The sequence below is a fragment of the Glycine soja genome, chromosome 6 (genome assembly GCF_004193775.1).
Source record: "Glycine soja cultivar W05 chromosome 6, ASM419377v2, whole genome shotgun sequence".
In the NCBI taxonomy this organism is placed as follows: domain Eukaryota; kingdom Viridiplantae; phylum Streptophyta; class Magnoliopsida; order Fabales; family Fabaceae; genus Glycine; species Glycine soja.
Genome location: NC_041007.1, coordinates 31272052 through 31287106, shown reverse-complemented (window position 1 = coordinate 31287106; position 15055 = coordinate 31272052). Strand labels below are relative to the sequence as shown.

Below are 15055 nucleotides of genomic sequence, written 5' to 3'. Positions count from 1 at the left end.
ATGATTAAAGTATTCTAAGTAATAAATAATTATATTTTCTAATTCAAATTAATTAACAACACAAATATATTTTGATTCTAATTTAAATTTAAACTTTACACTAATTTTTTTTAATTATGGTAACTTTTTTATTATCATGATTTTATTAAATTGCCTTAAATATTTATTATAATGATAATAAAAACAATGATAATAATAACATGCATTCTTATTAATCAAAATAAAATAGTTAAACACGTTAAAAAGTTACAATAATATTAAAAATTATAAATTTTAAGATTAATACCTGTGAAGTCACGGAATATTTAACTAGTATAAAATTGCTAGAGATATAATAAAATCAAGCATTAATCAGAAAAAAAATACAGATTATCTACAACTAATAATAATAATTAACAATTGCACATTGGCAATACATCAACTCGGCACTCATTGTTACACATTTACAAGTGCAAATGGCTGCACCATCATATTCAAATCAGACTTCAACGGAATTCAAGACTGGGGTCAACGCCTCTTCGACTTTCATCTATTAGAGCCCAACTTAACATTTCAGTGCAGAACTGATCATCTGGTTTCAGCCACAAGGCCTAACATTCAAGAAACAAAATGATAAGTAAACTCAAATGCATGTTAAGGGAAACATACAAAATGATCACATGGAGATCCTTCAATAGACGGTGACAGTATCGTTTTAAGAATAACATCCATCAAAGCTAATGACTAGTTGAAGAGATTCTTTAGTAAGCATCAACCAATGTAGGCACTCCGTTCAACTATTGAGATCCATGAACATTGTTCAAGAGATAAATTCAATTTTAAGATGTTGAATAGAGTGTCCATGGTAGGTGGTATTCAACCATTCTTAAGTAAAACATAACTCAGTATGCCTAGGCATTCCATTCAACAATTGATGAACACTAATTCTCAGATAAGTGCATTTTTAACAAATGTTCATACAACCTTACATTTATTACATGTTAAATACAATGTCCATGGTAAGTAGTGCCTCCTAGGAACATGTTTGGTTAGAAAAAATATTCTTTTTTCACTAATGATTATGAAATGTTATTTTGTTTTCACAGGAGTTTATACAAGAAATGCTGAAAACAACAAATATTGAAACAGTGAAAACCAAGTGATATTTTTACAATTATTAATGAAAATAGAAAATTAAAATATAAAATATTTTCTCAAACTAAATATATTATAAGAATTTCTCTTATGGGGGTTGTGGGTGGATGAGCTAGTAAAGGTGTATCTATACTTAAAATTAGCAAATTGAGATTACAATCCAGAGAACTACTCTCAGTCCACTAAAAATTTAAGGGTAGACACATCCTTACTTGTTCGCTCTAGAAAGTGACTGACTTACTATGAAGTACAAACTCTACGATTAATGTCTAAAACATAAGACACCGGGGCCATAGATAGATAGACATACATGTTCCTAGGAGCCACCAATTACCATGGGCATTTTAACATGTAACAAATGTAAGTTTCTATGAACATTTGTTAAAAATGCACTTATCTCAGGAGTGTTCATCAATTGTTGAATGGAGTGCCTAGGCATATTGAGTTATGTTTTACTTAAGAATGGTTGAATACCACCTACCATGAACACTATTCAACATCTTAAAATTGCACTTACCTCTTGAACAATGTTCATGGGTCTCAATAGTTGAATGGAGTGCATCATAGGTTCATTATCATGGATACAAGCACAGTTACTCACTTTGTGATAATATGCAATTGCTGTGGTGAAATCATCCTGCATGAATTACATACAACAGTAAAAAAGGGAAGTCAATCAAATTTCATCAAATAAATAGATACATAAAGATGTACAAATACTTTTCAAGCAATAATAGACATTTAGAAAGTATGAGCCATTGACAGCCAAAGTGCTTTAACATAAAATAGCAGAATTTATTTCTTTTCACACGCACTACTCTCAACCTGCCTCAACTTCTTTCAATAAAAATATCCATTAATGAATGTGTTAACATCTGCTTTTGTTAGTATTATTGGAAATCAATCAGTCTAAAGAACTAATGTGTCGTGAACTTTGAAAAAAAAAATCAAATATGGGTAATGGTTAACCAATCCTCTGCCTATCAAAAATTACAAAAACTGACAAGTCAAGAGTAATCATTCCCCTACTGCCAGCACAGACCTTTTCAGAAAAAAACCAACATAGACTATTTACCTTAATGAAGCCACAAATCCAAATTTCCAAGGCAACTCATACATAAAAAGGCTACATAAGAGCAGGACATTTGCTTCTCACATAATACCATAGTATATTGTGTTTTACTGAAAATCACAAAATAAGAAAAATATGAATATAATTTTAGAACCTGTAGGTGGTAAGTATATGCAAGACCGGCATAAGTGCTCACACTTCTTGTTGATAATGCAAGTGCTTTCTCATAATATGAAATTGCTTCTCGGTACATCCTGAAATAGTTCATTTCAACAATATTGTCCTTCAGCAGTCATGATAACAAACTAGCACTACCATTATTCAGATTAAACCTTCTATCAAATCAAGAAATTCATATTCTTTCTCAGTCAAAATTAATGGTTGAGGAAAAAATCCAGGACAAGAAATTTAAACATAGAGTAACCATGAACATAACAAATTTTATGGGTTTTAAAACAAATCCTCTAGCAAATGATGCTTCAACTCAACAACAGAGACCTCTCTGTATGCTAATTTTTCTATAAAAAAGGACAAGAAAATGCAAGCCCGATGACCACTGAGATATTAATTAACTTACTTCAGCTTTCTGTATGCATGTGCAAGATTGACTACAGTCGATTCCCAAATTTCAGATAAAGTGGTTGGTACCAAGGCTAATGTTTTCTCAAACCACCACACTGCTTTCTTATACCTGAATCAGAAGTCACAATTAATCAAGTCAAAATCTCTCAATTTTGCTAATTTGCATGGAAATTTGGCTGACAAATAATTAAAAAGATTTTTTTCAACTGTTTTGAGATTTAGAGATAAAGAGGGAGCACTATAATAAGATAAAAACTTTGATTTCATCACATTAATAGAAGAATAACTTAGTACATTGTAACTCTTTTAGATTTAACAAGCCTCCGTTAAAGGGCTTTGCAAGATTTCAATTTCCTTTCTTTAATGATCAGAAACCTTTCAACATTTTTAACCCATAATGCCAAAGAAGGAATTGACCAAGAAATAATTCCTTGCATCAACTAATCACCTGATACCTTCAACAATAGTTAGGTATAAAAAAATTTCATGGTTTCTATAGATAAAATGTATTCCACATCCCCAATGGAAATTTACAAGTATTAGTAAGATTAATATATTCCCATACATCCAAAGAATACCTGTGTTTAATAATTTAAGAGCTTATTTTCCTTGTTTAATAACATTTTTAACCCATAATGCCAAAGAAGGAATTGACCAAGAAATAATTCCTTGCATCAACTAATCACCTGATATCTTCAACAATAGTTAGGTATCAAAAAATTTAGTGGTCTCTAGAGATAAAATGTATTCCAAATCCCCAATAGAAATTTACAAGTATTAGTCAGATGAATATATTCCCACACATCCAAAGAATGCCCGTGCTAAATAATTCAAGAGCTTATTTTCCTTGTTTAATGCTTTAGCTTTCACCTCTCAACCACATTCTTCTTCACAACCATTTCTATAGTAATATGAGAACATAAAGAAGCCTTGTACAGAGCAAGGGCAGGATCCTATGAACTAAAATGTGAGTTGATATTAAGCAAATGAATACCCACATTCTAACAGACAAAAAGCAATGCTAGTTCAGAGAAGTATAGATACAGGAATCTCTAGTTCTTTACCACTAATCATGTTACATAAGAACAAGTGAACAACTGATAAAGAATTAAAAACTTACAAATTTTGGAATGTCAAATCCACTAGAATGAATGCATATTTACATCTTGACTCAATTGAAAAATAAATAAATAAAATTTAGTATGAAACTGCAAGAAACAATGTGTAGTGCTCCAAGTCCAATTAATATATGTTTGAACCATAACTCACATTCATGAGACCTATAATATATTGTCGCTGAGTCAAGTTGGTAAAGTTCAATTTGTCTATCTTAACAGCACTGAGAGCAACCATAACTGAGAAAAGATACATGAGTTATATTACTTCAGTATGACAATGAGATAATTATGAAAACCAACATGAGCAGTTCAGACACCAAACATAACTATACTAACTCAAATTATATTAAATGACTATACTAACTCAATCCAAGAGAATTTTAAATGCAGTTCTCAGACATCAGACTTTACTATACTAACTCAAATTATATTAAATGACCATATTACACGAGCAGTGGTTCAATTGTAAAGTTTACAAATGCTGAATAAACTTCCAAAATAGAAAATAACTCTGCAAACACTTCCACGATGCCATATCAATCTATTTCACTACACATTCGTGCTGATCAAAACTAATATATATTCCTTCGTTACAACTAAAGCAACTCATATTTTGTATTAAATAGAGTCAGGGTCAGATTCTTCACAAACAGGCTTTGTTTTATTTCATTAGGATCATTTGAATAGCATTCAAGAGAAGGGAATTCTGTACAAGTGAATCTGAACAATTAAGTAACTTATAAAACAATAATTCAAAGCAGATAGTTGTCCTTACTCTTCCATATGGTAGGCAACAACTCCAAGTTCATTATACACAAGTGGATCTGAGGGGCAAATTGACTTGGCCTGCGTAAAAAACTGAAACAATATGGGAACATTAAGATTTAGATAAGGGCATGAAAGTATATGCATGATAATACACTGATTTGTAGGAGAAAATTTATTTTTTAGGTAATCAGTCATAGAAAGTGGACCTTGTTTGAACTCTACTTTTTATAGGATTTGCAAGGATATAGTTGGAAAGCATTACACCAACACCACCCCCCCCCCCCCCCCCCAAAAAAAAAAAAAATTCCCTGCCAATCCTTGAATCTGTCCAACTTTATATACCTGCTCAGCAAGCTTATAACTGTGGGTCCGCATGCATTCCATTCCAATGTAAAGAGTTGCTAAATGGCACCTGGAATAAAAGAACATCAAGATTTACAATGTAAAAGAGCAATTTATAGAAAAATAAGAGGATTTGACAAAAAAGTTGTTAAACAAACCAAAGTGACACATACATGGAAGCAAGTGAGCACCTAGTGTAAGAATCACAACTTTGAAATTTAAAATTGCAAACTGCTTTGGGATTCGGTTGGAACATGGGTTTGTGCCTTAAGGAAAACTAGTAGGAATTATGCCCCAGCTATAGAGGATTATGAGCCACTAAAAGTAGCACTGTTGCAATCTCCAGAAGATAAAACTAAACTTTTAGAAATTACAATCCTTTACTACAACAAAAAGCTCAAAACTTCAAAAAAAAGGCAAAAAATACAACAATTTTGTTATATTGTAATCATTGAATGGAGGGAAGAAGAATTCTGCAAGACTCATGATTCAAGTCTTTAAGCAGGAAGACCCCACATATTTGGGCCACCCTTCTAGTCCAAATCACAAGGCAAAGACAATTGCCAACTAAGGACCAATTAACTTTGAGTTTTCTAAAGAGAAAAGTGCCATTTAGTTTTAAAAAACAAAAAAGAATTCCATTTTCTGCCTTTTGCCTCCTTTTGCAAGAACCCAAAAACAGGTTTTATAAACATGTACTAGATTCTTATCTGACATTAGTGAAGAAATGCAAAGAAAATAATTTGCATTTGGGGAATAGTGGGAAAATCTAATGCTGTTGTAAAATAAATATCTTACCCAGGAAACAATCTAGCTGCAGTGCGGTAAGCAGACATAGCCTGGTCTCCCTCTTCTTGAGCAGCATAAGCATTCCCATAGCCTATCCATGCAGGGGGAAATGTTCCATCTAGACTAGTTGCCTTGCTGTACAGTACACAATGAAATTGAACAATAAGTTTTGATAATGATGTTCAAAAACAATCAAAGGCATAAATAATGAACCCTTGATAATTATTCATGCAGAAAAATCAGATCAGGCAAACAATTTTTAAGTATTTGACAGAGAAGACTGTCAAGCAATCTAACTCAGGTCAAAGAAACAATCAAACTCTGTTGTAAATACAGTAGATATTAGGATAGGAAAATATATCTTTCAGTTTATCTTTTAGATAAAAGATAGCTTTTTAATTTGTATATATATGGGTACACATGTTGTAACCCAGTATACTGATAAAACAGTTTCTTCTCTTCCATGAAACCCAAACTTAACAACCCACAAAAAGCAATCTCAATCAACCAAACCCATGACAAACAATATATGCATTTATGTGCAGTTGAGGTGATAGCATGTCATTAGACATAACATATCCTTCAGTAGCCAGACATAGCATTTGATGGTTATGAAACAAATTGACAACTGCATCAAATGTCAAATACAACTTATCTGATGTTATGAAGCACAATGAAATATAAAAAAATTTCAGTATATTCTCAAGTAAATAATAGTCAAACATTCAAATTCTAACAATACTGACAAGGAGAAAACCAAGAACCACATTCCTGTGATGATAAATTACTTGAAAACATTAGCTTTAGTTGTTTAAAGATTATCTAATTCTGGTAATAAGATATGTTTACCTAAAATAACGGCGGGATTGATCATACTTCTTGATACAATAGTAGTAGCAACCAACAGCAAACCATGATAAAGCCCTACACCAACATCAATGAGATTTAATTGTTTTACATAACAAAAGGCTTAAGGAGACAACTACATATATCAAGCAAAAGTTTAAATTAAGAGTAATTCTTATATGTGGCAAAATCATTAGAAGACAATAGAAATCATGGAAAAAGTGTTTACATCTGAGGATAATCCTTCACCAAATTGCATGACATCAGATAGAGTTCATTTGAATGCCCAAGCTCCACAGCAGCTGCCAGATGTACTAGCGTAGTCTTTAGATGGAAAAGATCCTTCTCAAGCAAACTGTAACAGAATTATTTAAGGTAAGTCAGGAAGAGAGAGAGAGAGAGAGAGAGAAGAAAGGAGTGGGGACAGTGAATGAAGCCAAAAGCCAGAGTTGTATCGCACCCTCACTTCAGTCACCAGATTAGATCCACAACTTACTCATTTGTTAACTCAAAACATTTCTGATATTCACCGCACTGATGGTAGTATTCAGCTTTGCAGGCCAATAGATCAGTATTGGATTTCAGTGTCCGCAAAAAAGAAGAATCTGATTGGTCACTTTTACAGCTTTCATTCTCAAGATCTCTGAACTTGGCTACTACAATATTTTCTTTGTCATACTGCATGACAAATAAGGGATTATCTTTCAGCAGTACAAAACATTTGGAAAGAAGCAAATTCTACCTGTCACCTGCTATTACCTTCTTTATCAAACAAGAATAAAATGAAGAGAGCCATCCATCCTCACTACCAAATTGCAATGATGAGATCAAATTTGCTTCTGATATTCACCATACAGAAAGGAAAGACAGATATATATATTAAGATCAATTTTTAATTAGACAATCTACTTCTTAACCTTCTTTATCTAAGGATAGAAAATTAAAATCAAAGAAATTTACAAGGGATCAATGAAAACTTCTACCTTCCTCACATGTAAGCATGTGATTCTCAATAAGGCATTCCAAAGCCTGTCATAATTATTGCCAAACAAGAAGGAAAAATCAGATAACTAGTGTGAGAAATATGTACACAAGTACATATGCCACAAATGACAATCTCCCCATAAAGGAAATAATACATTTGAGCATTCTAAAGCCTGAGGACTACTGGTTACAACCTACATTGTATCAATTTACAAATTTAGAGAAACTATCATAAGAAAAACAAAACTCAGTTTCTTCAGTAATAGATGTTATATAAGTCTAAGGTATGTTAGCATTTTTTTCAGCATTAGAGTGATACCTAACGGGCCCAAGGAGGGGGCGGGGGAAAGGGATGTTCCATCAGTGTGATGAACCCCCTATCTAGAATTTGCAAGCAAATTTCCAACCATGTGAGCACAGCTCACAAGACAGATCCCAGCATTCCATGATACTACTAATGAACTTACAAAAGATGGTGTGGAGAATATCAATCCATACCTCATAGCATAAAGGATCCGCTTTTATAGCAGCTTTATACCTTTACAAAAACAAATACAGCAAAGAAAGTGAGTCTTTTTTAATCAAATAGGCAGAGATCATACTTTTTGTAACTCTTCACACAAGCAGCAAATAATTATACTTCTTCCTAGTAATAAATGCTGAAAAATAATAAGGCCCAGGGTAAATAAAGTTCTCAATAAGTATTTACAAGAACAAACAAATAAAAAGATAAAATGAATGAAACTTCTCCTATAAATTAAAATCAAATTTTGAATTTAAAATTTTTTTTACAAATTCTTCCATCTAACTTCTCCAAAAGATGAGGCACATAAGTTGCTTTTAACTTATGGTAGAAGGTTTCATTCATTTTACCTCCTATTTTCTTCTTCTATAAGTATCTATTAAGGAGTTTATCCAAACTAACCCTAAAATCATATCTATTTTACTTATCCATAAGTTAGAAAATAACAATCCAAATACCCCAAACATACTCACCACATTCTGGCCTGGGCACGGTTTTCTAAAGCTTCATATGCTTTGCCTCTTAAGAAGCATATTGCGGAGGATATCTGTTATAGCATAACAAAATGTATTCAAATTCAAATAACCAAAAAATAAGTAAATAAACAAGGGCATTCCCAATGCCTCGAATTCCCATTCTAACAAGATATTCCAAAAATTTCACTTGAACAATGCTATTCTAGCACATCATATCAAAGCAGCAGAAGTAATTCAAAATTTAAATTCAGCATTGGAGAACATTTCCAGAATCCAGATCAGGTTTAAAAATATGATATTATTATTTTTGTTGCCAAAAATAATATGCAAAGTTGACCAAGCCATATAAATACGAAACCCACATCTCCAAATCAACTAATCAATATTTCTAATCATCTATAATGTGTACAGTGCAAGGAACAAGAAACATCCCAGGTATTCTTATGCAATTAAGTTGGAGATAGCTCACCAAAGTCTGGCCACAGTTCCAGCTCACATAAGAATGGGAAATGAGTAAATTTAAACCAAAAATGCACTTTTTCAAGTTGGAATCCCTTTCGGATGAGATTATTATGTTTATCTATTTAAATGTCTTCATTAAATTAACAAAGAGACAAGCGACCTTTGCACATTTGATATTTTTTTTAGCAGAACATCTTTATCTTTAGCTAATGAACTTACAGGCTTGCCTTGTAAAGTCCAAGAATAATAAATAACCAGACACAAATTTAGTTGCATCAATATATATAAAAAATAAACAAGGAACTCACATTGATTTCACGATCTTCACAATCTTTATCCAAGTACATGACATTAGAGTCCTTCATATCATAAACATTTCCATCATCGTCCACTTTAGCCTCACCCAGCATCGACAGGCACTGATCCCACTCCTTCAGTTCCTCCTTCAATAACACCACGCCTCATTAATAAACACAAATTACAATAAATAAGAATAAACCCCAGTTACATCCTAAAATATTACTCTCTCTTCCATGATTTTAACTGATAACCAAACACATTAAATCATCCAAATAGGAGTCATCCCAATAAAGTGAGAGGGATCAACCCTTAGTTTTTACCAGCACGACTCAAATTAATTTGAAATTTCTTCCTAATCTGGATAGATATTGTTATTGTATTAGTAATTAGTAATTTACAAAGGGGGTAAATAAAACTTTCCCCCATTTACTAATGGCTCCTAATCCTGCCATGATCATTACGACGATGGGCTACCAATAGATGCTGGAATCCAATCATTTCCTTGAATTGAATTCTGCACTAAATACATTAACAAAAGCTCGGCATACTCAGTGATACAATGCCATACTCAATAACCTATGGACTACAAGTGAGTGATGGTAACATTTGTGAGGCACTAAATTGATATTTAATTCTTAATGAATTGATTTATTTAATCAGACACACTTGCTGAGAGCTAAAGAAGTTAAGTTAAAAGAACCAGAAACAAGAATAATTTACTTTGACATTCTACAGTCATGTGATTCATGAAGATACACTACACACAGGCCAAAAATTTACATCACAATCATGGTTTTAAATTGCGGTCGCAGTTGCAGTGAGCAAGAAGCCTTTTATATTGCAGGCAATTGCGGGAAAATGCAGCCACAATTGCAGTCACGGTGCGGTTACGGAGAGTCAAAATACCTTGACATTGCGGTTGCGGACTGCTATTTAAAACCATGATCATAATGCATAATGTTTCAACATTAGGAAACAGTCCACCATGCAGCAGAGAAGAATTTAAAATAACAATAATACGCATCGGTGATGAAATTACATTGGCAACCACATTCTAACTCAATAACCCTTATCCAGCTGCAAGTTATGGAGGATTTGATGACAGCACTATGCACAATGACGCAGAGTCACTTGGCATCAAGTTTCATAACCTTCTCAGTACCCTTTTCCAATTTCCCAACAGATACCACAAAAATCCCATTTAAAAGTTCCTTTTGAAATAACTATAAGTTGTAACTCATACTATTTGAATTCATTCAAAAATCACGTTTCAACTCGTTTAAATAAAAATAAAAAAAGACATCCCATTATTAGAATTGATGTGTATTTTCAATGAATGGTTTTAATCAATAATCAAATGAAAAAAGAGAAAAGGAAACAGAAGAATACGAGGCACTTGGCGGCGAGGTAGCGGAATCGGAGGTCGGTGAGGACGATTTTGGATGCGTTGAGGAGGTGGAAGGCGCGGCGGTAGTGGCGGCCGAGGAAGAGGGCCTGGGCCTGCATGTAGATGTCTGCGGGGTCGGCGGTGAAGGCTGCCACTTTGTCGGCGAAGAAGATGGCGGAGGAGTAGAGGTGCTTGCTCACGCAGTCCCGCACCACTCCTCGAAGCTTCTCCATCTCTTCCTCCCTCATCTTCCAAACTTTACTCTTTCACTCACTGCTTGCTAGGGTTTTGCTTATGAATTTGCTTGTGACTTTGAGGCCAAATTGTGACGGCGCCCGGGTGGTGGTCCTGCGACGGCGGTGCGACCTCACTTGCTCGACGGCAACGACGGCTGAGGCTGATGCGTTTAGGGTTTCAGTGGTTCACTTATGCGTCTGTTTCTTACGATTTTGTTACTTTTTCGTTCAAACTTCAAAACAACGTTGTTAATCCAAGGGAGGGAACGTTTTGTATCAAATTTTCAATTTTTAATAATCAAAATTAAGTGAATACCTAACTTATTATTATTTATAAATTAACATAATAGCAATCCGTTGTAGTCTAGTTGGTTAGGATATTCGGCTCTCACCCGAAAGACCCGGGTTCAAGTCCCGGCAACGGAAATTTTTAGTTTTAATTAATATTTTTAATTGTATTTTTGTCTCCTTATAATCGATCATTGTTATAGAAAAAATGGCTAGTTTTAGGAAGTGAGTGAGTGGATTGGCTAAACTTTTTAAAAATCATACCAAATTTAGTCAAAATCTTAGAATGCGTCTAGTTTTATATATACTAGTTTTTAATATGGGTAGACAATTTGTTTGTGTAATTATAGAATTATTTTGTATTAATTAATATAGTTTATTAAGGTTTTAAATTTTGAGTCAAATGGTCACTGATGATGGCCTCTCTACCGCCGCTTCCCTAATGAACAGCACATAAAAACATGATATTCATCATCCACAACAGTGACAGAGTTTGTTTTTTATAATTCATAATTTTATTTAATCATACTTATTGGCAAATTCTATAAACATAAAATAAAAATATACTAAATTAGTATCACACACGAAAAAAAACCTTTATCATTTTTGCTTATGAAGTTGAACATATTCCTTATGCAACAAAAAACAATATAAAATTAGAATAGATATAAAAATATTATAATATGACTAATATTCTATGTGTGCATCCACACCGGTCTCCGGCCTCCTTTATATGTATCTGTGCACATTATCCATTATCATTTGTGTAATACTTTTAAGAATTTAATTGAATTAATTGATAATAATATGTGTAGTATCTTTAACTCAATTCAATATTCCTATAAGTTAGTTGTGGAATCATATTTTTTCATTTGAAAAGAATATATTATATACTAAGGAAGTTTGTAATAAGAATAAGAAGGATATCGATAACTCATCCAAACCTAAAACATTATATGCTAAGGTAGTAAAAGATAAGAATGGTTGCAGATAATTGATCCAAATCGAAGAAGACATTACACCATAATTTATATAACTTATAATTATAATATATATGTCATTGTAAGTTAGGCATGTTGGCATTTTAGAAAAACTATTTTAGCAATGGCAAACCAAAAGAGATACAATGATAATAAACACAAAACTTTATAATAAGTGAAACTATTATTGTAAATCAAAACATTAAACCCAAACCTAATAACTCTTAGTTAACTTTTGTCACTCCAACCACCTTTCCCATTGCAGCATCAAAGGTAAAACGAATTTTGTCTCCCTTCTATAGTTTGTTATATTTGCAGTAATGCTTCCAACCTTTTCCAATCTTCATTGTGTTCTTGTGAAGTTAATGGATCAAACATTTGCATTTAATGATAACTCCACCCAATAACTCAAATGATTGAATCAGATTTAGCTTGCCTTAAGAAATTCGCAACATGGAGGGGTAAGTTCTAGCAAAAATGAAATATATTAACCACTAGAATTTTTGGGTATGCAAAGAATTGAAATAAGTGTATTCCAAAATTAAAAGTGAAAATAAAATAAGTGAAAGACAAAAATTTAACCATACAAATTGGCTTCTTGTTGCTTTGTACTTGATCAAGGATACTTCAAATAAGATTTCTTCTTTGTTGGTTGCATCAGGTGACTGAGGTTTGGGAAACTTATCACATTCGTCACCCTCTTGAGGTTGAAGTCGTTTATTTTTTAAAATAGTAATTAGGAACAATGAGTGAAAAGATATACAACAAAATAAAAGATTGAACCTCAACAGTTGTTCTATTATGAAAATGTAACCCAAAAAATTAATCATTGGTAGTCTCGTGTTTTGATTTCCTAACCTACAAATCCAATTACCTAATTGAGTAAATCATTGTATTGATTGGATTCATAAAATCTTATGATTAATTCTTTTAGTGGTAGTTCAAGATGAAAACTAAAGTTAAATTTAATTAAATGAAACAAAACTGGAAGTTGGAGAATATGTTTAGAACAACTCACATTTCCAAAAGAATGTGAAACTGATGAATTGGACAAAACATCTCCAAAATCATCCATCATATTCCTGAAAGTAGAACTTGAGAATTGAAATAAGACTTAAGTTAGAGTAGAATGTACTCCTCAGTATTAGTTTGAACTACTAAAAGTTGGAAGTCAAAACATAAAGTGTTTTTCATGTGTGATATAATAAGAACTTTACCAATTAAAGATTATGGAACACTTCTTTGAAGACTACATTTGTTGTAGTATTCAATGGTCTTCCTTCCTTATTATGTATCAAGATCTTCAATCCTTGTTTACTCTTAACTCTTAAGACTACTACATATAATTGACCATGGCTAAAAATTGGTCTAGGCAAGTAAAAGTCCAACATATTCTAGTGATTGACCTCAAGATTTGTTGATTGTCATGGCATATGACAGCATGATAGAAAACTGCCTCCTAATTAGTTTAAAATGTCATGGTGACAGTGATGGGGACATACACATTATAGGAATATATATCATGGTTTGCTAATCTTGTCACAGTTAGTCTTGTGCCATTACACAAACCTTCAGATTGATCTATATTTCTTAAAAGCATGATTGAACTTCCTACTTTAAGTTTAATTTTTTGATTAGGAGGTTCAGATGTCCTAAGAGAGTTTAGAAATTCAAGAGTAAGTGCTTCCAATGCTTGGTTGTCTGCTGCATTTGATTTGTCTACCATATCTAAACTTAAATATTCTTTTTCACCACCTACATTTATTAGAAAAATGGACAAATTAATGCAGAATGTGTTATGTTTGCAACACTTATTTCTAATTGAAAGATGCATAAACTAGAATAAATAAGTTAGTACATGGCACTAATGATAGAACAAAATCATTTATCTCATCAACAATATCAATTGTAGAAACCAAAATAGCTCTACATTGCAAATACTCCTCATTATTGTACTGGTCCATTAGATTTGGGTAGGTGCTGTTGACAATGCCATGTATAGGGTCATTAAAATTTGAGATGAGAAGCTCTTGTGGGATCTCTATTATAACATAACCATCATTTGATTTAGAAATTTTTTCATCTCCAATATCAAGTATCCATTGGGAAAAGCTATTGAGTTCACTTGCAGATGAGCTGTCCATACCAAACTGCAAATGCATATTTTTTGTCAAAGTCAACACTTCACAATGATCTCATATATATGATGCATTAATCATTGAATGAACAATATCAGATTGTCTTCCTCTTGGAATGACCGGTAAGATTTGACGAAAATCTCCACCGAAAACAATGACCTTTCCTCCAAATATTGTAGACGATTCATTACCAAGTCCCATGATGTCTCTCGGGCTTTTATCTAGTGCTTCAAGGAAAAATTTATGGGTCATAGGTGCTTCATCCCATAAATCAACTTTGTCACTTTCAAAAACTCAACTAATTCACTACCTTGGTGAATATTGCGAATTGAGTCATCAAAAGTAGGAATGAGAATCTTGAATTTAGAGTGTGTAGTTCGCCCTCCAGGTAACAACAATGATGATATTCCACTTGAAGCCACTATTAAAACAATTAACCGTTGACTTCTTATTGTCGAAGTTAATGTTTTCCACATGAAGGTTTTTCCTGTACCGCCATAGCCATATAAAAAAAACATCCTACCTTTCCTATTCATAACTCTCATAATTGTGTCAAATATATTTCTTTGCTCAATTGCAAAAGTAGTTAAATAAAATACATCATATTATAAAAGAAAAAAACAGTACTTG

The 15055-nt window shown here is 32.7% G+C and overlaps 1 protein-coding gene and 1 non-coding gene across 3 annotated transcripts; one reads left to right on the top strand and one right to left on the bottom strand.

The window, feature by feature from the left end:
* Positions 1-291: 291 nt before the first annotated feature.
* On the bottom strand, positions 292-11274 carry LOC114416777 (anaphase-promoting complex subunit 6-like). 2 transcript variants are annotated; one of them, XM_028381784.1, is made up of 16 exons: positions 10786-11274; positions 9405-9539; positions 8632-8705; positions 8134-8173; positions 7635-7680; positions 7411-7490; positions 7148-7329; positions 6881-7006; positions 6655-6729; positions 5815-5940; positions 5017-5086; positions 4682-4764; positions 2784-2897; positions 2361-2460; positions 1652-1771; positions 292-590 (listed from the first exon to the last, which is right to left on the bottom strand). In XM_028381784.1, exons 1-16 carry the CDS (start codon positions 11029-11031, stop codon positions 486-488), a joined length of 1722 nt encoding a protein of 573 aa, XP_028237585.1. In that variant the 5' UTR covers positions 11032-11274; the 3' UTR covers positions 292-485. The 2 variants fall into 2 exon arrangements, with proteins under 2 accessions (XP_028237585.1, XP_028237586.1); XM_028381785.1 differs by having other exon boundaries at positions 1736-1771.
* Positions 11275-11372: 98 nt separating this feature from the next.
* On the top strand, positions 11373-11445 carry TRNAE-CUC. Its single transcript has one exon. It is a non-coding gene; the product is annotated as a tRNA-Glu (tRNA).
* The last annotated feature ends 3610 nt before the right edge of the window (positions 11446-15055 follow it).

Coding starts and splice junctions, on each gene's coding strand:
- LOC114416777 (XM_028381784.1), bottom strand. CDS start 11,031: ATGAGGGAGGAAGAGATGGAGAAGCTTCGAGGAGTGGTGCGGGACTGC. Junction 7,330..7,410: donor ATTCTTGTTTGATAAAGAAG/GTAATAGCAGGT, acceptor TTTGTCATGCAG/TATGACAAAGAAAATATTGT. Junction 4,765..5,016: donor GTTATAAGCTTGCTGAGCAG/GTATATAAAGTT, acceptor ATATTGTTTCAG/TTTTTTACGCAGGCCAAGTC.